The 27,203-nt window shown below is 38.8% G+C and overlaps 3 protein-coding genes across 4 annotated transcripts in view; all 3 read right to left on the reverse strand.

The window, feature by feature from the left end:
- The window catches only part of paip1 (poly(A) binding protein interacting protein 1), a 6,696-nt gene extending 502 nt beyond the window's left edge, over positions 1–6,194 (reverse strand). The window contains exons 1-11 of one of the 2 annotated variants that reach the window (XM_079451207.1): positions 5,860–6,194; positions 4,645–4,769; positions 4,353–4,550; positions 3,811–3,923; positions 2,815–2,926; positions 2,610–2,735; positions 1,753–1,859; positions 1,498–1,615; positions 1,314–1,368; positions 918–996; positions 1–359 (exon numbers count right to left, since the gene is read on the reverse strand). The exon at positions 1–359 is cut by the window's left edge and continues 502 nt beyond it. In XM_079451207.1, coding sequence (XP_079307333.1) covers positions 269–359; positions 918–996; positions 1,314–1,368; positions 1,498–1,615; positions 1,753–1,859; positions 2,610–2,735; positions 2,815–2,926; positions 3,811–3,923; positions 4,353–4,550; positions 4,645–4,769; positions 5,860–5,980 — 1,245 coding nt within the window. In that variant the 5' untranslated portion in view covers positions 5,981–6,194 and the 3' untranslated portion in view covers positions 1–268. The remainder of the gene's footprint in view (positions 360–917; positions 997–1,313; positions 1,369–1,497; positions 1,616–1,752; positions 1,860–2,609; positions 2,736–2,814; positions 2,927–3,810; positions 3,924–4,352; positions 4,551–4,644; positions 4,770–5,859) is intronic. The other variant, XM_079451208.1, reaches the window with a different exon arrangement.
- Positions 6,195–6,265: 71 nt separating this feature from the next.
- On the reverse strand, positions 6,266–17,386 carry mybbp1a (MYB binding protein (P160) 1a). Its single transcript, XM_079451209.1, has 27 exons — positions 17,143–17,386; positions 16,615–16,710; positions 16,444–16,527; positions 16,281–16,355; positions 15,781–15,888; positions 15,461–15,651; positions 15,089–15,256; positions 14,042–14,159; positions 13,648–13,940; positions 13,205–13,315; positions 12,996–13,121; positions 12,682–12,888; positions 11,464–11,572; positions 11,272–11,362; positions 11,029–11,192; positions 10,619–10,747; positions 10,066–10,206; positions 9,813–9,986; positions 9,379–9,536; positions 9,121–9,255; positions 8,754–8,835; positions 8,536–8,667; positions 8,130–8,198; positions 7,935–8,048; positions 7,735–7,833; positions 7,523–7,647; positions 6,266–7,210 (listed from the first exon to the last, which is right to left on the reverse strand). Exons 1-27 carry the CDS (start codon positions 17,335–17,337, stop codon positions 6,907–6,909), a joined length of 3,798 nt encoding a protein of 1,265 aa, XP_079307335.1. The 5' UTR covers positions 17,338–17,386; the 3' UTR covers positions 6,266–6,906.
- A 1,535-nt stretch (positions 17,387–18,921) lies between these two features.
- On the reverse strand, positions 18,922–27,203 carry fgf10b (fibroblast growth factor 10b). Its single transcript, XM_079481783.1, has 3 exons — positions 26,671–27,203; positions 20,087–20,190; positions 18,922–19,710 (listed from the first exon to the last, which is right to left on the reverse strand). The coding sequence occupies exons 1-3, from the start codon at positions 26,960–26,962 to the stop codon at positions 19,519–19,521; spliced, it is 588 nt and encodes a 195-aa protein (XP_079337909.1). The 5' UTR covers positions 26,963–27,203; the 3' UTR covers positions 18,922–19,518.

Raw genomic sequence — 27,203 nt, forward strand, 5'->3', positions numbered from 1 at the left:
CTCACTGCAAACGTGTTTGGATGGTTGACAAATCAGAACACAAATAAAAATAATAAACCAGTGGCTTGTCGGACTTGCCAATTGTCACGTTACAGTCAAACAATAAACCCTGTGATCAAATCTAATGACATAGTAGCCGAGAAGTTCTTGTTGGAAAATTAAACGACACACAACAACAAAATTCAACCCAAACACTTTTTGGTTCTGCCAACATTCTAGATGGTTGGTTGGTTGGATGGTATGATGGTGATCTTGCGGTCCACGGATCTTATTTCCGTTCTCTCGACTCCGATTCCATACAAAATCTCTCAAAAGCCTCTTCCATCTCAGGATCCATTTCATCCTCCTCATCGCAAAAACTGCCAAGGGGAAGAAATAACACAACATTTTTAAATCATGTGTATTAACACTCCAAACTCTGCATCCTCCGATGCAGAATCCATCACATTTTGAATGGTAATTCAATTGCAATAAATGGCGTTTTTAGTGCATCCACCCTAAAAGGTTCTGCTGAAGTTGGAAAAATAAAAAACAATTTAAAGTTTAATAAATGAACACTTATATGATGTTGATGTCTCTCCGTCGGTCTCTTTCTCTCTTTGTCATTGTTTGGGTTTTATTATATTTTAGAATACTAAGCAATTGTGTGATAATTAACATGTATGTAACTAAACCCTTGATTTACAGCTGGATGAAGTCTATGCTGAATGAGACCATCATTGCTTGTTAAGCCCCCCTCTCTCCCCGCACTTCACTCAAATCTGCTCTCAGACTCACTTTCATTGGGAGACGGACAAATACTGAAGTTTGTGCACTAAGTAGTGTTGCTGTGTGTATCTGCAAAGTTTATGCGCGTTTGCAACAAACTAATGCTTGCTATTCACGTCGAAATCTTGGGAATAAAAAAGTCTACTCACGATTCAGTTCCATTCTCTTCAAACGCATCAGGGAAGTAGTCCTCTCTGTCGAGAATCTCCTGATATTTTTCGGAGTAGTCTGTAGTGACCAAAAAGACAAGACCACTTGGTTGAATGGACACGACCGCTTTCTACAGAATTGTTTTATTCTGAAATTGTAACATTATGTGAATTTGGATGTCTCGCTGGAAGACACATAAACAATTTGCACGATAAAGAGCTTTCTCATGGAATCCTGTCATGAATGTGTTTGGATCATTTTCTAAAAATGAAATTATGGAGAAAATGTTCTTTATTCTTCGCTTACTGATACAGTCCAGCAAAACAAAACCTTTTCTTATCTTATAATGTTCGGGTGACACAGTTTTAAAGACTAAAGACATTTATGACGCTCACCCGGATCGGCTGCTGTGAACGGAGTCCCATCTGTCGTGTAGAAGGTCGGTTCATTCTGGAAGCAAAAGTACAACATTTGTGTTGAAGTGTGTAGAAACTTCACACTCACAAAAAACATACATCAAGTCTTGCATCAATAATTTCTTTAAAAGAACACAAGAAGGTGTTTTCTCAGTATACACACCATAAAGTAGTTCGGGTCGTTGTAAGGTGTAGCATCACATGACACAGAAGCCGCGTGTACTCGCCCCCAGTTACTCGACCTCAACTCCACCAGTTTCACCAGCATCAGTCTATTATCTCTACAAACACACATACAGACAAAAACTAACGTGTCATCGCTACAGTATCTGTGTGAATGCTCCTTTAGACTAAAATGACTATCCCATTGTAAACTCGTAGTTATCAACCCGAATCTACTTTCGCCTGATTCACTTACCTGCTACATTTGGCTTCTACCAAAACCACTTCAATCTTCTTCATGATCTCATCCATGTCCGATTTTTGTCTCTCTTTCCACGTGTCCTCCAGAATTGAACCGCACAGCTTTTTTTAAGATCAGAACAGTGAAAATGTCAACACAACATGTCCAATTCATTTATTTCTACTAATACAATATCTGCCGAACTAAATATTCACTTTATATTGCACAAAGCTCTATAGTCGCAGAAATTTCATGGTCTTCATACCAGAGAGATTCATACCGCCAGCGACACTCAGTGACAATGACACGCGATGTCATTCATTTAAATGGTAGCCTAGTAACAACAGTGACCATTGGTGGCAGGAAGTGGGCGTGTCTAGCGACTTACGCAAATGACGAGCGACTACAAATAGGAGTACAGCAGCTGAGCTCACGTCAGCCGTCTATCGTCTGTTACATCAGGGTTTGTTAATAAATGTTTCTTGGACAACCAAAGCTAGGAACGCCTTCGTAGCGAGAAAATGGCGACACAGTCGCTGGCGGTCTGAATAACAGAGTTATTTAACATCAAGACTGAGCCTAGAGGTCTCTTGATAATCCAAAAGGACTATGTGTGTTTTATGTCTGTAGTATCTTCCTGTAGTCTTCTCTAACATTATATATTCATTTTACTCTACTCTACAATACTTCATGTCCATATTTTATCTTTGGTAGATTGCCGTGTAATAAGTGGGATGATGCAGCAAAAGAAACCTCATCCATATGAATGTCCTGATCTAAACGTATAGAACAAATCTATACATGCTAATAAAAATTTACATTATCCATAACATACATGTCAGTTGAACTAGAAAAGGGCAAATATTGTTAACCTTGAGTAATTTGACAGCACAGAATAGGTTTGAGTCCTCAGGATGAGAGAAAAGTGTGTCCAGGAGATCTTTCAGGGCTCCCAGTAAGATGTCAGCACGTCCCGGCTTGCCCCCACCGCTTTTGACCTGAAAGACATGAATTACATCTCTAGCGTGTAACGTTCATGTTTCTCATGCTTTGTGATCATGTTGGTAATGAACTGACCTCTAGGTTCAGATAAAGCTCCCCTAGAAACAGCACATACGAGTGAAACTGTTTTTGAGCGTCCTTATCTCCTCTGACAGCCTGATCTTTCTGGTCAAACTCTTTGTGACACCTACACATACACACATACACAACAGCACAGAATTCAGCTGAAACAGAAACTAACGGAGGAAATGAAACTGAGAGTAAAGGAAATTGTTCACTAAGAATTGTTCAAAAATTCTGAATGAGAGGAAAGATGGCGAGGGCTTCTAAATGCACTTCCTTTCATAATGTGGCCAGTGATACAGCGTACAAAACATTCCCTCCAGGATTTTTCATGTGATTCTTGTGATCAAAATGGCTATGTTTTTATAACTAAACATGGGTAGTTGACGAATAAAGTGTCCTTTGCTTTGCCATAGCAAAATTGAGAAAACAAACTGTTAATATTACATTCATACATTGTTTGTTATATTTAATAATATTTATATTGATCATACAAAATAGCATTAGAGAGATTTATCTTTATCTATCAATTAGTCTGTCAAATAAATATAATATATCATTATTAATTATAATACTCGCTCAATGTAATGTCATGCGAGATATATTTGCAATAATTTTGCAGTAAAGTGACAAATTATCCAGGATCGCAAAAGAATTGCAGATTATGCCGCAATCACAGAATCCGATAAACTGGAGGGACAGATAAACAGGGCATGATTTGTTTACATTTTCTTTCTGGAAATTGACTGTATTGTTAAAAGGGGTCTTCAGTATTTGATAAAACATATGAGAGCAGAGAAAGAAGCTACTGTACAAGTTATAACTTCCTGACAAGCATATTTGTATAACGTACACTGAATCATGGACAATAAGACCAGAAAAGTTTATTCAACGTATTACTGAAAATAAGGAGGTACATTTTTCTTCCAATTTTTTAGGAAACAAACATGTGTCATCTTTTTCTTACACGCCCACGTTGCTGTGGATGACTGACAGACAGAGGTTTACCTTTTTATCAGCAGCTGCCGGAAGTTTCCTGTAGGTGGACTGATTTTGATGTGTTGAGACAGATGGTTACAGAGCCGAGATCCCGTATAAGCAAAGTTAGGGATGCATGTGGACTGTGGAGAACAAACCAGTGTTGTTTGACCTTTGAATGCATTCAATTCCTGCCAACTATGATATGTTACACATATGTCCCTTGAATATAAGCTGAACAAACATTTCATACACACAATACACAACTGAAGAAAGTTGCGAGTGTGAAGACAGTTTAAATGCACTTTTCATTTGGAGAACACCTCGGTAAAACCAGCCGCACGTTCTCAGCATTTTTAAGGGTTTGTGGACTTGAGACTACTTAACCCAGACTTTAATTCTAGCAGTGTACATTATTTTAACAATGTTAACAGTAAACACTTACCTTGTTAAAAAACAGATTTAAGCAATTAATTTGATATAATGTGTATATCAAATAAATATCAAATGGCCTCGAGACTGACGGCTGAAGTCTGTAAAACATTCTCTATGATCTGATATGAGTGATTCACCTGTACATAGATGAGCTCCACCAGCTCCAGCAGGATTTCCTCCGTGGTGACCCAGCTGTTCAGCGTGTCGGTGATGTAATCGATTTCTGCCTCGAAGGAACCAGGCGACGAAGTCAAAATGCTCACAAACTCATTTACGAAATCAGACAGCATGGCTTCAGGGTAGTGATCTTCAGATCCATCTGAATACACATCATTCTGTGTGGACATGAACACAGACATTCATCATGACGGAATGATTATTAAAGAAAAAAACTGAAAACCTTAACCCGCTTGCATCTGCTCGACTCACCTGATACGATGCATATCCGCTGGGGATAAACTCTGGAGCGGTAGCAGACAGTGTGGAGTTTTTCACCAGTGAATCTGGAGATTTTAACGCCGTGTCAATAGTGCTGTTGTGAACTGAGGGTGAAGCTATGAAACATCAGAAGATGAAGCGATAAACATTAGCTGTTTTCCAGTGAAACCAACACGTCTTCATGTAGTGTGTTTGGGTCTCATGACGTAATGATGTTCTGTAGGTTCCCAATTAAAGACGAAACAATACAGACAAAAAAACGTAGATTCTGTAAACCTTAAAAACAAAATCCTTTACTTATTGTGACTCTGAGGTAAACAAAATATATACACATAATAAACAAGATAAAACATCACCGTCTACATAGAACAAAAAACGTTCATTTACATTTACATTTAGTCATTTAGCAGACGCTTTTATCCAAAGCGACTTACAGATGAGGAAACATTGGAAGCAATTATAACAACATAGGCAACGAAAATACATAAGTGCATCAAACTAGTCCATTAAAGCCTAGCACAGTATAAAAGCTAATTCATAATACATCAATGAACTTTTACTAAAATTAACCATTATTTTACTAGTCTAACCGTGGTATTTGTCATAAATGATAGTAAATCTATATTTATCATTATCTTACTATAATAAGCATAATAATTTAATATTGGTAGTAAATCAATATTTACCACAATGATATTTGTAGTAAAATCACAGTCGACTCAGACTTTACAGTGACCACAGTTTGACTACAGCAATACTTACTAATAACTACAGTATTTCTAATAAAATCATGTTTAACCACAAAATGTGTAATAAATCAAGATCGTCTTAGTTTAACCACGATGTTTGTAGCAAAACCTCATCCATCTAACAGGAGTAAGCAGTGTTTAGACTTTGGTATTCGTAGTGAGAACTCAAATGTAATGCTTTTGTTAGTTTAACAATCCTATTGGTTGTAAATTGCGACATTTAAACTAGCAATTCTCCACATCAAACATGTCAACCCCAATTTTACTATAATAAAACCGCGGTTACATTAACAAAGGCCTCTGTGTCTGATCAGATTTGCGCATTATAATTCAAAGAATCATGGGATAGTAAATCAATGCGAACGCGTTTATTTCGCTCCATGCGTGTGACACATGTTGTTGTTGTCATTAGCCGCTAGCACGCAGACAGGCTAATTAGCGGTGACGCGAAGTTCACCTGCGCCGATCGGAGGAGAAGATCGCGGCTGTCTGAGAGGTTCTCCCATATTAAACGCCGAACTGGTGACACTTCCAGCCTCAGATGAAGACGACAGCGGTGGTGTGATGTTGTTGAACATGACGCTCCGTCGGATCTCACGGCTGAGATCCAATCTTCCGCTCGAGAGACGCGAATAACAGCGCTGGGTTTGACGTCTGGAGGCCGCTGGACGCTAAAACACTTATAGATTTTATCTCACGCGCTGCTTCTCACTTTCATGTTTACTATTTCTGTTTCTGGTCACTTCTTCGCTGATTCTGCACATTGAGCCGCGTCCTGGAACACTGCCATCTACTGGTGGACGCGTTGAACGTCACATTTAAAGACCCGTGGAAGGAGCGAGAAGTTTGTCGTCGAGTCTCATGGTTTCAAAAATGTTATTAATTTATTAAAATATGTTATTAAAAATGTTATAAATTTATTATGCAAAATGTGTAGTAGAGAAATACATTTATTTAAAGCCATTTCACAAGGATGAAATAATTATACAACGTAAAATCATTTTTGTCCCATTTTAGATGTAAAGATCAAAAGGAGAATCCTGGTCATATTATTAATACAGATATGTTTGATGTGTCTGTGGTTTTGCGTTCACACAATGAAAGTCAATGGGGTTCAATGTTATCAACGTTCCTCAAAATATCTTCTTTTGTGTTCTGCAGAAGAAAATCCAAGTTTAATGATAAACGTAAGAAATGAATTCTCGTTCTTGGCCAAACTATTCCTCAAAAGAAAAATATCATCGAGATGCAACAGTTTGTAAGCACACACACTGCATATTAACAATAAAAAGCCTTCAAGTCTTTAGTCTATTGATTTTACAAAAGCCGTATCATTCAAAAGGCAAAAACAGATATATGAAATATTTAATACAGACTTTTCACATTATCGTGAGATTATGAAACAGAAACGCTGATGTCTGATCATTAAATGTGAATTCAGCAGTGGATTTATCAACACTTTTACACAGAATAACATCACAACAGTCCTGTGTTTCTCACACATTTATTTCTCATCGCCTCCTTTCTTCTTCTTTTTGTTTGGTTTCTGCTGCGTTTTGGCTTTTTTAGCAGGCGACTGAGCCGCCGTCTCTTCTCCTTGCCGTTTCCGTTTCTTATTTTTCTTCTTCTTCTTCGCTGCTTGTGCTTCAGCGCTTTGGGTGGCGGCCGTCTCTTGTCCCTCCAGTACCGTGGGCTTCATACGATTCTTGCGCTTCTTTGTTTCGGGAAGGAATCCCTTTTTCTTCTTTGCGGTCTTCTCGGTGTCCTCTGCCTCCACGACTTTCTTCACCTTCTCTATCTTTGGTTTTCTAAAGGTGGTGAATATAGAGATGTTATCGTCAGGGAATACAGAGTCATGATGTTCAAATGTGGTGGGGATAGAGATGTTATCGTGACGGAATACAGATTCATGATGTTCAAATGTGCAACTGCAATAAACTTGAAACAGCAAACGCATGCAAAGACGTCTTTTAGACCTATGGAGTGTAACTATTTTAATGCATCGAATTTAATAGTTTAATAGTTGCTTTGGATAAAAGCGTCTGCCGAACGCATGAATGTAAATGTATTATCACAGATGCTCAGTGTGTACCATTACAACAAAAATAACAACGACTTACAGAACACCAAATAATTTAGTGACACTCCAGTACGTGTCCTCGAGTTGTCCTGATTTCTGCAGACATCCATCTGCATTCATGGCCGTGAGAACGTTCTGAAGGACATCCAAATCAACCGGCATCTTCTGCTCAGACAACATAGAAAAAACATTATTCAGAATGATCCAATCTCTCATTATGAGAACTGTACCGCGTGAAAGCGGCTTTATTACCTGAATCTTAACAGTTTTCACAATAAACTGACAGAGTTCCAGTGTTTTGACCATTTTCTCATGGAATACTTTGCTCTTGGACTGCACGCTCTCCAAAACCTGTACGAAAGAGAAAACTAAAATGTCACATCCCTTGTTCGCAGGAAGAAACCCGATTACAACCAAGCGCATCTTGTTGAGACACGTAAACGTCAGCGTACCTTAGTGATCTGTTTCAAAATCTTCTGATAAAGTTCAGTCCTCTCACTGTCAGACATGAGCTTCTTCACTTCTTTCGACTGCAGGGCTTTGAGCACAATGACACACGCCTGACCCTAAAACAACCCATCGGTCAAACAAAAATTAGCATTATGTCATCAATAATATAACATTTCCATTTATAGTGTTTAATGTACCTGTTGATGGTCTCTCAGTCCACCTGTGATGTTTTCCACCGCACTGTCCAACAGGTTCACACACAAAACCTTTAAACGCATGAAAAACAGCTCACATGACTCATCGACTATATGAAGAATATCACATCACAAGATTTATCTGAAGAGCAGAGTTCGATATAAAGCATGGCCAAGATATTTATTTCATATACCTGGCAGGGTTTCATGAAGTAAACACAGCAACAAAAATGTAATGAATAATACTCTTCCACAGTTCTTTAGAAGTGAAACCACTGTGGGGTATTTTTGTATTTACTATAGTTAATTACATACCGTAGTATTCTGTAGCAAACTCATGAACTGTAGTAAACACGGTTGTATATTTTCATATTTACTATGGTATTGTTTAGAAGTCACGTGGACTCACAGGGAAGCGGTTGAAGAGGTCGACGAACATGGCTCCGGTCAGAGGACATTTCCTCCGCGTCATGAAGGACGTCAAAGCATCTCTGAAACAAGACGTGACCCTCTCTACATCCATATTACCCATAGTCCTTCCCTGTAAACGACACACAGTCAATCAGAGTCGACCTCAGTATTTATCCTCTCTGAATATAAAAAACAGAGTTAAAAAAGATCTCGTACCTCAGACGCTGCTGACTCTTTGTCTGTCAAATCCTGTTCGCTTTTTATCCCTTTCAACACTTTCACCAAATACAGAGCAGCACTGAAAAAAACAAGTAGCAGTCAGTCAAAACCATTTAGACTATAGATATTTTTCTGTTGAACGCAAAAGAAGATATTTTGAAGAATGTTGGACAGCAAACCGTTCCGGGTCATTTTTCTACTATGGTAGTCAACCGGGACCAAGAACTGTTTGGTTATAAGCATTCTTCCGTATATCTTTATGTGTTCATCACATCCAACATTTATACAGATTTAGAACTCGAGAGTGAGTGACAGAATGTATTTTTGGGTGAGCTGTCCCTTTAATAATAAATATTGTCCTCACCTGAAGTAATAGAGCGACACAGATGAGTCTGTTAGTTTTTGAGCTCGACCAATCAGGCGCTCCAGCATCTCATAAAGTTCCGCCTCTCGTCCTTGAGCATCCCTGCAGTAATATTTGCCACGACAGAGCTGGTTCCTGCCAATCATAAAGATGTTTTGACTTTATTCAACGACATCTGTTCAAAAGAGAATCTGTCTCTTCAAATAAATGAAGAATTTAAAAACGACATTGTTAAGAATACAGAAATGTATTTGTCACCTGAAAATGTCAGCGGCTCTGCGCAGGTAGTCTTGCTCCTGTTGGCTGGTCTCAGAGCTCATGCCGTTCTCGATCACGGCGAGCAGCGGCTCCACCAGCCCGAGAACAAGACAACTGCTGCCCCGTTTATTCAAAAAAATCTCCACCATATCCAGAACCTGAATTAAACACAAGCCACCAAAACACGAGATGTTATCAATGTGTCAAACTGAGCTCAGATTTGAATATTCTTAAAGATCTCAATAGTAACTCAAACATTTCTCATCATGTTTACTCAAATCCAGATTATTTTACTTCTACAATCTACGTTCATTTTACACCTCCATACTCTTCATGCGTTTCAACTATAACGTCTCATTCAGAGAAACATCTGAGACTAAAACTGAGAATCTCCTGTGCGATGAAAGCGCGACATCCGAGCATTGAGCACTTACCTTGATCTTGAAGTCTCGTACGAGGACTTTTTCCCTGCGCAGTCGGTCCTTCTCGTCCTTTTTGGCTTGAATCCTCTTCTTCTGCTCCAGAAAGAGAGATGACAAACTTCCATCCAGCTTCATCATAGCTTCATCATCCAGCTCGTCTTCATCGCTGCCGTCTTCCTCTTCGGCCTAAACATGAACAGCAGAACATCTGTCATCACTGATGCATTTTCATCAAACGTCTCTGAAAAAGTGTTGATATTCATACCAGAGCATTCTGACCCTGCAGAACCTTCATCAACTCCAACCGGAAGTTCTGATCCACCTCCCCTCCTTCCTCCATAGCCTTATCTTCAACCTCCTCCCCCTCATCATCATCATCATCATCCGAGGAAGAGTCTTCTTCATCCTGATGAAAGAAGAATGAGATTAAAGACACAGTTCTGTGGGACAGTCTTGCATGTTTCTCATCCAGAGATATTATAGTTTTTATTTTGGAGTTGTTGTAGTTTTATTAATATTTAAAATGATATTTTCCGAGAATATTTTTCGTTTCATTTAGCATTTGTAAATGCTTCATTTTTTTAACATAATATTTTTAATTATTCTTTTTTTAATCTTGCTATTTAACAAAAAATGTTTTATTCCTAGTTCTAGCTTAGTTTACATTTTTATTTAGGTCATTTTAGTGCCTTTACCTATTTCTATATATAACCCCTGCAACATTTCAAATTTCCGTTGAATTGTTATACACATAAATTTAGGCCAATATTATATTTGGTTATTTTTTATTAATTAAGAATAGTTTCCACTTTAGTAACCTCATCCATGCCGTCTTCATTCTCATCCTCATCTTCATCCTCATCAACTTTGTGTTTTTTCTTCTCTTTCTCCTTCTCGTCGGTCACCACAACACCGCTTTCATCCTCGTCTTTGTTGGGATCCAAAACCTGATAATCAAAACCCAAAATGAACCTTTTTTATTTCCTAATACACACCCTTGCTTTTGTGCATAATTCATGCGCACACATCATTTCAAAAGAAATACAAATGTTTTTCTCCACCTGCAAATCTTTATATTGATGATGTAACTAAGACACGTGGGAGGGACAAAACAGAAACTAACCAATAGCAACACGAGCTAACTTCCACGATCCAATCAAAAACATGCAAATGCCCATTTTCATCTTGCTGTTATTGCGTGTTTGATGATGTTAAGATGTTCGCTTACATTCAGGATGGAGTCGAGCGCTCCTTGCGTGACCTCCGGGCAGATTCGGGTGAACACGACTCGACACACGTTACGAACGAGTCGACTGGGCTGAGACAGAAGTGAGAGGAGGATTTCAACCACCACCTCCACCCACTGGGGCTCCTCCTCTGAGCCCTTGCTACCTGTAATACACAACCACACAACACTCATCAAAGGCTGTATTTACCCACAAACTCCCTGTTGGAACAGCAGATGTCATACCTGTGGCTTTCTTCTTTTTAGATTTCTTAGCCTGAGCTTTTTCCATGCAGCTCCGCAGGTCCTTCAACAGCTCCACGCTCTCCTTTGGATCCTGAACGCGCATTCAAAATCAATTCTCAAATACTCAACACTGGGGTTCTTTGGATTAAACGCTGAAAACAAATCATTGTATAGAACACAAATCACTCAAACCTTGAACATCTGAATGCCGATGAGCAGAAAGAGATGCTGGAAAGCGGTGTGTTTAGGGGACGAAGATTTCTTCGATTGTTTCCTCAAAGCCTCCACAGACTCCAGCAGGCTGCACACGGAGACCATATTATAACCATTTCATTTGAGTGATATTTGTATAAATTCTCATGCAATCATTATTAAATCTGTTGTTGTGACAGAACAAAAATACAAGACTTCTTACATAAATGTACCAAATAAATGACAGGCTCTTCAAGCATTCACTGTAGGAATGTTCATATTGACCGTTAACCGATAATACAAATTTTCACCGATTATTAATCAGTTAAACGATTTAAAAGGTATGTTTAATTTCTTAATGTTAAACAATATAAATTATTTATATAAATAACCGGTTTTTAGTTTTCTGTATGGTGTTTTTATGGCATTTCAGTGCTAGCAATCCATTTATCCTTTGCATAAACTTCTCACATGGATGCTTTAGGTCGGAAGCTTCCCGTGTGCTTTCGAGAGAAGACTGCATGACCCGTGGGTCCCTGCTTTTGTTAAGACATGACGTAAAAATACAGATGTGAAATATGTGATGATTGTATTCTGGGCCAGTATAGCAGATCGGATTTATATCGGAGTTGTCTACATCTCTAAATTCCCGGGACATCCGTGCCCTTCGAAAGGGTGTTTTCTGCAGCGGGTCTAACTGTCAACAGGCTCCAGGCTGTCCCCACATCACGTAAACATGTCGCTTTATTCAATAAAAACTAGCCAAGCTTTGGATTGATGCAGGCCTGCTATTTTTATTTGATGAAAAAAGCTTTCTGACGGGAGTAAACTTCTTAAGAACCAGGTTCTTCTGTGATTTTGTTTTGTCATAATTTGTAAATGAATCAAGTTGTTTTCTTGCCTGTTTATTTTATGCTTTGATTTATATTATTTTACCCCTTTCCCATAATGCTCCGTTTCGTGAAAATGTGATAATATGTGAATGCGGGTTCTGTTTGCATGTTAAAATATTTCTGTGATGTTTATGTGTCACAGACCCTCGATAACCGAATGAAATAAAAAAGCATGCTAAGTCTCGTTTCAGAAAAAACGAACCCCGGAAGACAACGCGTGTTTTTTATTTCAATCCAATTTAATATTAAAATCTTATCAGTTAACGGTTAATGTTCGGATATTCAAATGAGCATCCCTAATTTATTATAAGATGTGACCGAATACCTGTTCCATCCCTCCCTCTGTTCAGGACTGAAGGCGTGAATGATCTTGGCGTGTTTGCTTTGGTTGAGAAGCGTGGCGGCATACTGCACCAGACTATAAATCCACAAACTACCATCTGCTTTCACTCCCAGAATCCTCCTGTTGTTCTGACCCTCCGTCTCCGAGACGTCTCCTATCATGGGCATTGAGTTCAAGCTCTGCAGGAGACTAGAGGACACGCGATGTGTGCATTCAGACAAAAAAAGGGAATTACATTACCAGATGTTTTATCCAACAGAATGCATTTTCAAACTAAATCGAACGGCAGGTCCTACCTGTAGAAAGCAGATGCAATGCCGGATCGTGTTTGCTGGTCTATTGGCACTAAAAGCGCTCGTGTCGTCTCTGGAATATCTGAGGTGGGTTTCTTCACGTCAAAAAAGGCATGGAAGAAAATAAACCTGCGAAACAACACAATAACATCACTTAATATCATCAAAACAGAGGTCACGTGAGCGATATACAAAAGAGAAAGGTATGTCACCTTGTGATGTTCATGACCAGATCCTCGTCTTTCTTAATCTGATGGTTTTCACCGATGAAGGCGAGCCGCTGTGTGATCCATTTACGAAAGCGGCCCATACTGTCGTCACCCCTAAAGAAAAGCGAAAACCAGATTTCAAGTTCACTGTTCAATTTTAATGTCATGATAATTCACTCAAGCCGTCCGTGTGTTTATTTCTTCTGTCGAAAACAAATTGATGCTTATGGGGAAAGCTTTCCAGGGATCTTCTCCATATAAAGGACTTCGAGGGGGGGCTGTTGGTTAATGTCCAAATTTCAATTTCATCGCAGCTTCAAAAAACTAAAACAATTAAATACTTCTTAAACATAAACACACGGCTTGCACTGCCTCCGCCATGCACATCCACGACGTCCGTATTACGCAATCATCGCACATTTCTATATGATGACAGATGAACTCACTTGACTTCAGCTGTGTCCTGGTTGCCCTTCTGTCTGTGTGTGGTGAATTCCAAACACGCGTCCAGCTGCGGATTACAGAACTCCTCTATAAGCCACTCCACGTATCGCTGCAGCGTAGACGGAACCATGTGCTCGAGAACCATCCAGTGAGACGGAACCACAGGGAAACCTCGGTTAGTGAGTCGGGTGAAGCCCACCACGACGGCCAGCTGTTTGTCAGCATCACTGCAGCTCTGCATGAACTCGCTCGCGTATCTCGCCATCTCTGGAGCGAACTTGAACCGATCGGGCAACTGAAGATAAATACACAGAATAAACAATCAATATACAACAATGAATAACAAGAAATAAAAATAAGCAGATAATTGTGAATGAGTGTAATGATGATGCAGACCTGTGCAGACAGCACGTGTTCGCCATAATGTCTCATCACATCACCGGACAAAACAAACTCGAGCTGAGAGACGGACAACAGCGGTAGTGCGGCTCCCAGCAGACGAAAACACAAATAACTGAGAAACAGAGAGAGAGAAAATAAAGCATTTGTGTGTTTATTTGTGGTATGCTTCACGCATAAGTACTGTAGGCCAGGTATACTTAAGCATTCACTATACCACTATAGTATTCAATATACTATATATATATAAAAGAGCCATTTTGGGACCTCTCAACAAATACAATTTCTCTGGAGTCGCAAAATGTATGTAACCCAGTGTTTTACCCTAGGGGGATATCTTCTTTACTCACAAATATGAACATTTAGTCATTTAGCAGACGCTTTTATCCAAAGCGACCAAATAGCGATATGTCATAAAAGAGCAATAGTACGAGTCACACTCTATGTTAACAATGTGTGTACTAGTATTTAAAAGTGATTTCTTATAATACAATGATGCGATAAAGAAATAGGGTGTATTAACTCAAAACACTTAAATGAATATTAGCACAAAACAGATAAACACACAGATATAAATGTTATGTTTAATATACACAGGGCTCTAGATTAATTTGATCCCTTTCTCAGTGACAATTTGGCCTCAGTTGATGAATCGTCTTTTAAAGGCGTCGGCTATAGGCCGCTTCATATTTGCGCTTTAACACTTGCGAGCCAATTAAATAAATAAAAATTGCAAAGAAACTTTGTATTTGTTATTTTAAACCCGTGTTTTTTAGTTTTATATTCAAGTTATTTATTGGCTATGAAATGACCGGACACAAATTAAACCTGTTACTTTTCACAATCCTCCTTTATTGCCCTCTTTGCAAAAAGCAGGAATTTTGCCACTGGCCTTCTTTATTTTTACCGCATAAAATTTGATCAAATAAGTCATCAAAACTTAACTATTATACATGTACTTTACTACGCATCGTCATAAATAAACTTGAAATACTTAATCTTCCTGTTAAATGGTCTAAGCAGTTAAGTATGGAGTAAACTCACTGTGTATGTCCGGGCATATCAGACATCATGCCTTTGATGATAGCTTCGGTCCAGAACATCTCAAAGTTCTCCTCACGCAGAGACGCCTGAAGCAGATCTAAAGCCACCGCCGGCAACACCGCCTCCTTCTTAACCGAGCGAGCGGCCGTCTTCAAAACCCCGACCAACCTGAGAGAACACCAAGCGTGTCAGACAAACTGTGATATTACACAGCACACAAGTCTGCTGGGTATAAAACAGTTCAGTCCTTTCAAGTTAAATAACAAATTAAAAAATATAAATAAAGTACATTTGTCAAATTATCATGTACGTAACATGCTGTGGGAAATAAGATAAAATCGGACTTTAACGTAGTAAAAGAGAGATACTGACTTTGGCATGCTCTCTTCAGTGATGACGTTTGTGGTTCCCAACAGTTTCTTCAGTTTTTTGGGTTTGAGGACTGAAGGAAACTTGTGTATGGCCACCAGGAGGAGCTCTAACTGCTCAGGTGTGTTGAGGGCTGAGGTGAGGTCAGACTTCAGGGCCTTAAACAGCACCTCCTCAAACACCTCCGTAGACGTCTACACAACACACCGAAACACAATTCAGACCTCAAATAAAACCCTTTCGCATTTCATCTGATATAAAAAAAAGCGTTTGATGACACACGAGGTCAATAAAGCCGTTTCCTCATTAAAAGAAGGGGTCACCTGTGACAGGATGTCCACTATGGTTTTTCTGGGCAGATCTCTCAGGTGTTCTCTGTACTGAGACAGACTCTGAAGCACCTGCACACACTCCAGCAGAACCTGCGGCTCCTGACGGTCACATGACAGACGGATGAGATGCTGTCACTGGACTTATTGTCCATCGCCATACGATCCATACTAACTAATATTGCACACTTAATACAAATTAAACCATAATACTCTCAAGTTGTATATGACTAAGAGGTGAAGGTCGGCAGATTTAAAGCATATTCAAGTTCTTCACTACTGACTTTAAAAGAGGTCATATCCGATATAACTCTCTCACCATTCAATGATAATTCTAGCTATAGGAATGAATGTATTTAGATGCTGAAGTGTTAATATCAAGTTATATTATGCAAATGCCAACATATGAAACTAAATATTCAACTGTATGGACTTTCCCCATCGCCAGAGAGTTCAAATATGCATATACGAAGATGCAATCTTCTAAGTTTTACCTTATGCAGACGTGAAGACTGAGACAGGGAGAGAACTCCAAAGAAATTTCCAAACGCCGCATTTCGGATCAATTTCTGTCAAAGAAAAGTTTCGCGTTGTCAATGTAAAACAATTCATTCCGAAGGGGACGCGCGGTTTCCAGATGTGGGACGTTTTCCTCACCTTCTTGGCTGTCTTGAGGTTGTGCTTCTCTTTGATGCCGTCTAGCGTGGATTTCAGCGAGATCTCCTCAAAGATGCTCAGCAACTTCAGGCAGAAGCGATAACAGTCAATCACATTGCAAACCACGCTACTCGTGTGGGGAAGAAAGTGTGAAGGTAAACTAAAGCTTACCTGAGCCAGCGCTACGCTGTACCCCGAGCGAGCCTCCTCTCTTGTGTGAGACAGACCATCTATCAGCCTCTTCAGAGAATATTTCAGCTCATCTGACTGGGAGAAAACAAAATAAAACTTGTTCAAATGAAAACAACAGCAGCAGATTTGCTCGAAGCTACAGATGTTTACACACACATATATATATATGACACTTGACATCACATCAGTAGGATAATCATGATGGCTATGACAGCTAACTTATTTATTACAAAAAAATAAGCTTTCACTAAACACTAATAATGTGGGAAGAAACTGACATAACGGAACTGCAAAGCTGCTTATTATAATACAGCATCTCTAGATTGGTATCCATACTTACAAACCACGTGGGTACATCAACAACACCTTAATGTAGGAAACTCTCGTTTTTTCACAATTTAGTGTAGCAAATAAACACCGTAGACAGCAACAAACAAGTGTTTAACCAAATAAAGAATAATGTAGTGTGGACATTAACGAGAACACACGTGACTGTCGTCCAGTTACCTTCTCGGACTGCTTCAAGTGTTCAATGAGATTCTCGATAGCTGGGAGGCGGATCTCGCGGTCGGGCTTCGCGATGTCCCAGAAATAATCGAGAAATTCCCGGTTCTGCTGAAGAATGCCTTTGGCATCGGTCACTTTAGGCCTCACGGTTTCGTTATCTACTTCTCCCATGTCTGTGTGCATCACCGCTACCATGAGAGTGAGGCGCACACGTGGGGAAAGATCGCGAAAGCGCGTTCTTCCGGGGCGCTTCCGCACGGGGTCGATTTCATAATAAAAGTACCCGATCGTGGGAACGTTTAAAAAGATTGTTTGGATATTGCGGAATTTGTATTAATGGACATTTCTGTCGTGCAAAAGTCGTGGGTTTGATGTTTTGTAGGTTTCTAGGTCTAAACATTTCTGCATTATGCATTTGGCCGAGACAAACATCCCAGGGGCATTTGGACTGCAAACATAAGACAAAGAAAATCGAGATATTTTACTAAAAAAAAGGTTTTGGAAATTGGTATAACAAGCTTATCGAGTTGTGCATAATTTTTACATTTATTTGGGAAAGAAATATGAGCGGGGGGGCTTCAATTTTGTTGTTAAAGCAACAGGGGGCCTTGCGTCAAATACTTTTGAAATGCAATGTACTAACAAGAATGTCAAGATAAATTAATATCCGATGTTTGATGACAGCAGTTCAGTCTCGAAAAGTCTAGAAATATCCTAAACCAGCATGACAGCCGCTAATGAGGAAGGGCCTTATAAATCAAGTCTGACCTCCCCATAAGGTTCAGTGGGCCACAGCAGCCAGCCCACCTTATTATACAGTGTGTGTGTGTGTGTGTGTGTGTGTGTGTGTGTGTGTGTGTGTGTGTCAGCATCGCTCATTAGACGATTGGCCTGAAGTCTTTTTCCACATGTTTTTCTAAGCTGGATCACATTATTTGAGTGAGTGCCTTTTGCTTCCAAATTTTCAACAGCTATTTAGATAAAAGATACAGAGATTTACTTCCCGTTACAGAGCGTGGTTTCTTTCTGTAAATGGAGTGTAATGGAAATAGCGCAAATGTCTGCGGATGCAAAAAGTGAAATACTAAACAAATGCTGCGATAAGAGCTGAGGGGCGAGTGGAAAACTTAAAGAGGTTTTTGGGATCCGTTGGTATGTTTTAGTGACATTCTTCGAAATGATGTTGAAGTTTCAATTGTTTGTCTTGTAATCATTTGTAGCGTCCATGACCCTGACCGCTTATAATGTACATGTTGTCTAACAAGATGGAAAATATGAATATACAGATTTGATTTAAAAGCTTAATTGTAAAACATTAGATATAATGGACTATATTTTATCTCAATAATATTTGAATAATCAAATATTATTTAGATATTAGTTATAATATTTGGACTGATTTAAATGTAAGAATCATTATGTTGTAGGTTTTTAATAACAGTATTGAGAATTATGTTTTAAAAGAAAATCTTAAACATACGGAAGGATTAGAACTTGTGTTTAATTGTCAACATTTTTATAATTGAATGTATTCAATCATATATTATTTATATATCTCTTCTATTTAACTTTTTAATGAATTATAGATCATTTATTTTTAAAAATATATGTTAAATTATTAATAATTATTTCTGTATTAAGTATTTGTATTTTATTTAGATTTCAGATCAAATGTGACCTATGTTTTATTAGATTTTTCTTACACCATCAAGTACATCGAGAGTCTTAGATGTCTTTCGGCCAGAACAATCAGAGTAAAAAGTATGAAAACACAGAACTAGGAGCATAACAAAATAGATTGTATTTCACAGGAATTAAAGGGATGTCGTCCATTTTTTATGCATTTAATATGTTTTAAAAGTATTTTATTTAAATACAATACAAATAAATAATTTACTTTAAAGCAGTCCGAAACATTTCTTCAGAACAGATACAAATTTCTCATATGTATTCACATATCCCCAGTTCCTCTCTCTCTCTCTCTCTCTCTCTCTCTCTCTCTCTTTCTCTCTCTGTGCAGTACATGTAGCTTTAGTGCAACTACAAGATGTTCAGCAGACCATTAAATAAAAAAATAAAAGTAAACAGACCTGTTAAGAAATGTGATCCTATTATTAAGAGCTTAAAGGAAATTCTTCCACACATAATCCACAATTTCAGATTTGCAGTTATCTTTCCTCATTCATTGACCCGCTCTCCTGTACATGATACAACTCAATATGAACTTGTGTGAGAATATAATGTCTAGTGCCAGCAACCAAAGAGCAACAAAGGTGCAAACAAACACTGAACATCTCAAACGAGCACAGACGTTATGAAGAGACGAGTCTTTAATCTCGTTTTGATCTCGATGTGATCCCGGCAGCTTTATGAAAGTCACACCACGATGGGCAAGAAGTGTGTCGCTGTGTTCCTCCTGCGAGTCTTTCTCCCGCGGAGAGGCCTGCCGTGAGCGCTCAGACCCACAAACATCTGGCGCTTCTTGTTCTTCCACTGGGCAGATGCGTATGTGTTATACCCGTTCTCCTCGATCCGCTCTTTCAGACGACAGTTCACACCGTAGTTTCTCTGGAAATATACAGAGCAGACGGGGTTCTCAGTTGAGTTTCATTTACGCAAGTATCAACTTAATCTAACGTGTTTCTCTTAAGAGACACGAGATTGGAATTGTTGAGTATGGAGGTGTAAAATGAACATAACGTAATCTGGATTCGGGTCAGTGTGATTAGAAACGTTTGAGTTGATATTGAGATCTTCAATAATATTGACTTTTTGATCTGAGCTCACATTGTTGACATCTCTTCTCAAACTCTAATGACAGAGACATTTGTGACATTTCTGCTTAATGAAGTTTCCATTGGCTCTCCATTTGTTCATCGATGTCTAGGAGAAATACTCGAGAGATAATATAGAGCTCTCATTTTGTATTATTTCGAGTACTCACCGCCCCATACAGCTCTCCCTTCTTACTGATAGCCAGATAGAGATTACTGCCCAGACCTCGGATGGCGACGATACCGATATCCACTGATGTGATCTGCAGAATACCTGAAACACACCACGAACACATGTAAGAATCGCTTCGTTTTCTAGACATCGATGAGATTAAACAGAGAAAAAAGTCTCATCTGCAGCTCACATATTTCTCTTGAGAAAAATTTTCAGAAGAGATCAACAATGTGTTCAGATTTGTCTACACAAGGCAATATAATTGAAGATCTCAATACGAACTCAAAGTACTCGTTTCTCATCAAGTTTACCCAAATCAAGATTATTCTACCTCTACAGTCTACATTTATTGTACACCGCCGTACTATTGGGTCTCATCGGGTCCTCTTTTCATTTCTCCTAAACAACTTTAGGAGAAACATCTGAGACTGAAAGCACAACTCAAAAATCCATCACGTCTCCAGAGCAATACCATTTTCATCTGGTCTCTCTCTCTCTCTCTCTCTCTCTCTGGACGTCATGTGATGGCTGGTTATCAGAGACCGATAACCCCTTTGGTTGGGGGTGTGAACCCTGGGGCTGGGGGTGGTTTGCTCTTTGATCAGTGTAATGGTGTTGAAAGACATTATCATCATGACAGCTAAAGTTGCTGCTCAGAACAGTTCTGTTGCCCCCTACTTAGGGAAAGACACACTGGATGATGTTTATAAAGCCACACACGCTTCTAAATGACTTCGTTACGCTCTATTTGCTCTTATTTGTGCGACATTATGATAACGTTACATTTGTGTCCACTTGTGATGTTTGACTCAGTTACATTGTAGCGTGCATTGCATTTAAACAGTTTTGTTACATTTTGTAATGGATGCTGTTGTTAAAAAATCATTTTTATCGTATAAGATATCGTAACAATTATAAGGGGTCAACAGGTTTATATACTGTTGAGTCTGTAATGGATGTGGGGATGTGAAAGAGTAAATGTGTGCTTGTGAGCACAGGTAGTGTCGGTGTGTGCGCGTGAAGTCTCGGGTTCCAGGTATCAAGTGAGACTGTAAAACTATCTGACTGTTCTGTGTCCTCTCAGCTCAGGATGAAAGCATGAAAGAGCGAGAAACACAGACAGCGTGACATTGAGATGGATTATAGAAGCTTCAATGATCGGTGATCAAAGAGCAGGGAGACACCAGACTGCAGATGAATGGAGCTCTCCCACACACACACAGAAAGAACGGCTAACAATTTCTAGTGAAAATATGATGTTGACACACACGCCTGCCGTATGTTTAAAACCACACAGGTTCACATCTATAGATCTCATGTTCGGCTCCATTAGACATAGTGTGTGGATACAACTGACCAAAACAGGTTTTATCTGTTCAACATTTTTCAGTCACTAACTTTGGTTATATTTCATAGTTTCCAAAATGTGAAAAAATCAAAACATTAAGTAGGTGTGTCTAAACTTTCAATTACTTGTAATGTATCTACACACAACTTTTCACTTTATGTTCTTCACATCGATGCCATCGCAGAACCGAAGAACCTTTCGTTTGACATAATCTAAAGAAGCTTTTGTAAAGCAAAAATCACGAAACGCCTTTATTTTTAAGTTCGACGTCAATGACGACCCTCAACAAATCCAGAGAGCGCACAGCGAGAGAGAGAAAGCAAGCCAAGTCATTACAGTCAATCTGTTTGTAATCGGCAGTATATTTAACACAATCCAAACACCTGCATGACAGAGAGAGAAAAATCACAGCAGATGTGGAGAAACACGGCGGGAGGTCAACATTAAACGCTCAGTTTTTCTTTGCATGCTGCATGTTTTCTCGAGCATGCCACGCTTGGCTGCACGTCGTTACTCAACGCTGGGTTGGAGTTGTTTTGTGGAGGTGCATTTTCCACAGCGCTCTGCCAAAATCTACTATTCTTTATAGCTATCAGTGTCTGGTGCCTGAAAATGTTGTTTTTGTCATGAAAAACAAAACAAACAGTTGTAGTTTCTGAGCAAAGCAACAGACAATGTTGCATCATGTCTGTCGGTACCGATACACAGGAGTCTGCATTCGTTTTATTGTGTCGGTGGAGACGTGAAGCCATCTGTAGAACACATGGCGGCGGTCTCGCTCTGTACTGGTGGTCTCCTGGACGTCTGGCTCATGCCTGAAGCATCCGTGCTGACAACTACAAAGACGATGTTTGAGGACATGATAATTGAGACGCAACACACGATAACTACATGAGATAAAGATTAGAGTTCCATTTCATTTATTCATTTGGCAGACGCTTTTTAAGAAAGTGACTTACGAGTACGAGAGCATTCAACATTTTGTTGACACATTTTGTTCATTGAATGACATTTAGTGTGTGTACTTCTAAAAACTGTCAAAACATTTGCAGTCTTTCTGAGAAAACAGATCAAATATATTGATGACTTATGATCACGTACAAATATTTGTGTTATCAGATGCTATATATGAGACCACCGCAGAGTTTTGGTCTTGTTTAGTTTGATTCATATATCGAAATTAGCTTTCATTTTTAGATTCAGTTTTTATGTTAATAAGGTTTTAGCTATTTTCTTTTCTGCTTTTGTCATTTAATTTTTTCTTAGTTTTTTTCTATATGCTGATTAGATGAATTAATTTGATGTGTGTATTATTTTATATGAATTTTTGTTTCTTTTTATAATTTTGAGTGCCTTAAACTTATTTCAGTTTATTTCTGATAAATTAAAATGTTTCGTTTTGTTTACGTTTTTCTTTTAGGATATGATTTCATCGAATAGAAACGTTATAACGTTTTTGGACCACCTTGGACCACCCTTCCCCTAACATCACCTTATTTGTGCCTTGGATGACAAAACCAGTCTTAAGGGTCAATTTCTTGAAATTTAGATTTTTACATCATCTGAAAGCTGAATAAATAAGCTTGTCATTGATGTACGATTGGTTTTTAGGTGTGTTCCCGCCCTGTTGAAAAAAACAACATGGGTTAGGTATGTTTTGATGCTAGTTTGTGCTGGTTTAAGACGGTCACATGCTGGTCACCATCAAAACCCACCTAACCCAGCATATGCTCTTATCTGTTCAACGGGGCGGCCATTTTTGTAGCCGATTTTGCTTCATCCACAAAAAAAATACGTTTTTATATATTTATGGTTTACAAAACATCTTCATGGAACATGATCTTGACTTAATATCCTATGATTTTGGGCATAAAAGAAAAACCGATTATTAATTTATGTCAGAAATAACTTTTGCCTGTGTGGTTTAGTTATATTTACACATTATTAACATCAAACGAGGTCTCATTAGTCTCCGACACACAACAGACAGGATCAGGATGTTTTAATCTGGAATTCCAATAAAATGCTATAAGTCTCTCGTGAGGACAGACCAGACGCCGCGTTAAAAGCTCTCGCTGTGTTACAATCATTTGTAAGAAACAAGAACAAGCGGTGAACGCAAAAGCTAATTTCATTTCATAATGAATCCCGCGAAAAGCTATTTCTAAAGTTTTCAGATATCATACATTGTTTAACATTATTGTATATATTAGATTGTGGCTGTAAACCTGTACATGACGTTTTCGTCAGTGGAACACAAAAGAAGATATTTTGAGAAATGTCTCGGGGTTTTGTGTTCATACAATTGAAGTCAATGGGGTTCAGCGTTCTTCTAAATATCTTCGTGTGTGTTCTGCAGAAAGAAAGTCATTCAGGTTTAACATGACATCCGGCCTATAAATGATGAAAGAACTTTCATTTTCGGCTGATTTTTTCCCTTTCAGTTTAGTCGTTCACTAATATTAATATTAATATTAACCAATGCAACCTGTTCGATTTTCGTCTGTTCATTTTGCATCACGGTCATCGGCATGATGTCACACACCTCACAAAACCCTTTGTTTCTCTCGTTCCCAGCCAAAGCCGGGATTTTCAAACGTGTGACATCATTCAGAGGCATGTCAAAGGACTGTCTTTCCCAAAGCATGTCTTGCCTGAGGAGAGCATCACTTCTGCAGTATCCATTTCCATAAACACTGGACCTGCGCTAGAAAGACTCGTGTAATTTCACCCGCTCGCCATTATTCTTCTGTCCGCATCCCATTGGTGATGGTGAATAGCCGCTCACCTTTGATGTGTCTGCGGTGATATTCACATCACGCCATTTATGAAACCTTGTCCGCTAACAGAAGCTTCTCTGTCTCTGGGCGGATGTGTCGATAATGTCAAAGGTAAAATAATCTGGATTTGAGTAAATGTGATGAGAAATGTTTGAGTTCATATTGAGATCTTGACAAGTCTGAGCTCAGTTTGACACATTGTTGACATCTCTTCTCAAACATCGACTCTTTCTCAGGATATATCTGAGACGAAGATGAGACTAAGCAAAAAAAACCTACGAGCATGAATTTTTCTCCCCTGAATCGCCTCAAAATATCTGATGACGATTCGTTTGACTCAAGTATGCCCGTAAAGACCTTCAGCTTAATCTGAGGTTTGTCCTCTCATGAGACGCTTAAAGTGAAATGCAGTTAATTAAGAACACGTGTGTCATCGCTGCCGTTTCTCATATACACAAACAGACGTTTGTACATTCACAGAAGCATGTGTTAACTCCTATAGACATAAGAACAAGCAGCTGTGCTGAACACCACTTCAATAAGAGACATGCTTGTGAATGCTGTAAATGAGTTGTGAAATTGGAAAAGACTCGCTCAGTGTGTGTGTGTGATGTTATCAGACATGAGGATATCAGTAGGAAACTAACACACACTCACACACACACGCACACACAAACACACACAAACACACACAGTATGTGATAGACATTTCCTATGTGTCTCACGGCCTCAGTAACAAACACACACGGTAATAAAACAACTGACTGATACAAACCAAACAAAACTGCACTTTAAAGTGTTACAGTAAAAAAACATTACAGTAAAAAATGTGTTACAGTAAAAAAGTGTTACAGCAGATATCATTGTGTCATATGTTGCTCCTTTTGCATTTGTTATGTGAATATAAACGTCCTCTTTATGATAAACTTTATGATAAACAGTTCCAATGCATAAAATCATTACGATCATTTTATTCTTTTTGTGATCAACATTTTTATTGTTTTCCAAATGAAGGGGGGGAGGGGGGGGACGATCATTTTATTCTCGTATAAAAATCTTTTGAGACTTATCATCACATATCTGAGCAATGTTTGAGACAATCGTAGTTAGACCACTTGTAAGACGTCACTTTTGAATAAAACTGGATGTATGTCAAATTTATTATCCAAAATCCAAAACTATTTGGATAGATTTTACTATATAGTAGCAAGTTGTTTTTACGAGAGAAATATTTGAGGATCAGGAGACTTGAGCAAAAGTCTGAATTTCTTCTCCATTTATCTCATCACTCTATTCTTTCTTATTTATTGTTTTATATCATTTATTAGTAATTCAAGGCACCAGACACAAATACGTGTATCTAAGAGAGATGACCCCCTGCCATGGCCTGGAAATGGAAGGGATGTCACACGCACACGCACAGAGGAAACAGGAAGACTCTTATCTGCACATGGACTCCATATGAGCAAAGCCTAATAAAGTTGTGGTGAAACACATTCTGCATCTATCTCAAATACAAATCACTTCTATAACAGACGCTGTACAATATATTTATAACCCTTGAAACATCAGTCTTTGGGATATGTTTATGATTTGTCACTTATGTTTTCTGTGCTGTATCCGTCTAAAAGGTGTCTGACAGTATTTGGGTTAATGGCTTTCAGATTTCTGGTTGTCAGTCAGGACACCACTAAAGCAGATATTACAGCCAACCGCACAATTCCTCAAACGCTCAATTCATTGTGTGTTTTATTGACGCAGTTCAATATTATTATTCCTGTGTCGCTCCACATATCAACTCACATCCAGACATCATTTAATGCCCAATAAGATCAATAAGTAACACTTACTGTATGAGTCGATCACGATTAAAGTCTGTAATGTAGATTCAGAACGAATTGATGCCATTTTTTTTATTGTCATTAAAAATAGACTTATAGATCTGATAAAAATGTTTGAATGTTTTGTAAATCATTTAAAGTTGTTAAGTGACGTTTTAATATTGCAAAAACATTACGTCTAGAAACTTTTGTATTAGTCTGAAATGAACCTCAAACAAACGTTTAATTAAACATTCAGTTATATATTTTCATATACTGTACATATTTATAAACCTATATTGAATTTTACATTAACTACACATAAAATAATAATTTAAGTGTTTTTGATTAAATTTTATATCATTGTTTCTGCTTATTGAACAAACTTCATAAAAACTTGATATACTCTTATATAACACAAAGTGCTATAGTCCTTTTTTTAAATCTATTTTAATTGAATTGAAAAAGAGGTACATGTACACTTTTATTTGAATCCTGAGCTTCCTTTGAGTTTTAGAAAAAATGTGTGAACTCTCCATACGCATCTCCTAACACCCTTTAAATTCAACATCAGAATGATTTTTCTTCTGACCCTAAACTTTGAAAGACGACTAAACTCATAGGAACTCACTGTAGGGGTCGTCTTTGCTCTTGGTGCCGTTGACTCTCCCGTCTTTCCCGATCGTAAGAAAGAACTTCTGGAAGGAGAAGAGTTTCCTCTGGCGCACGTCGCCCTGCAGGTGAACGTAGCTGCGCACATGCCGCCCGGAGGTGGTGGAGTTGGTGACCCTGGGCGGCCGGTTCGCCCGACACCCGCTGCGATGACACGCGGCGCCGGACGAGAGGACCACAAACACCAGCAGAAGATAAACGACACACACGGTCCTGCATTCAGACACGGCGTTACTCACTGTCCATCTCATGGTATTCCACACGGAAGAACATGCTGCTCATGAAACGTGCATGGATGCCCCAAAAACATGAAGCAAACTAAAACGGTTCTCATTAGACGCCCTTTTTCCATTTGGGAATCATCAAAGTGCTTACTCCTCTCGCAGTTCCAGGTAATTATTCCACGGGCGAATGTCAAAACCAGCCGGTTCCTGGCATGCCTCCTCCTGATGTGATCTTCTACCTCCAGCGAGGTTTCTCACAGCGTTCCTC

This window comes from Barbatula barbatula, assembly GCF_947034865.1.
Source record: "Barbatula barbatula genome assembly, chromosome: 2".
NCBI lineage: Eukaryota > Metazoa > Chordata > Actinopteri > Cypriniformes > Nemacheilidae > Barbatula > Barbatula barbatula.

Excerpts from the sequence above, each read along its gene's own strand:
- mybbp1a (XM_079451209.1), bottom strand. The coding sequence starts at position 17,337 with ATGGTAGCGGTGATGCACACAGACATGGGAGAAGTAGATAACGAAACC. Across the intron at positions 8,668-8,753 it reads AAGAGTCAGCAGCGTCTGAG|GGAAGGACTATGGGTAATAT; the intron begins GTACGAGATCTT and ends TGTCGTTTACAG. Across the intron at positions 7,211-7,522 it reads ACTAAATTATTTGGTGTTCT|AAAACCAAAGATAGAGAAGG; the intron begins GTAAGTCGTTGT and ends CACCACCTTTAG.
- fgf10b (XM_079481783.1), bottom strand. The coding sequence starts at position 26,962 with ATGAGATGGACAGTGAGTAACGCCGTGTCTGAATGCAGGACCGTGTGT. Across the intron at positions 20,191-26,670 it reads GAGCAAAGACGACCCCTACA|GTATTCTGCAGATCACATCA; the intron begins GTGAGTTCCTAT and ends GGTGTGTTTCAG. Across the intron at positions 19,711-20,086 it reads AGGGAGAGCTGTATGGGGCG|AGAAACTACGGTGTGAACTG; the intron begins GTGAGTACTCGA and ends GTATATTTCCAG.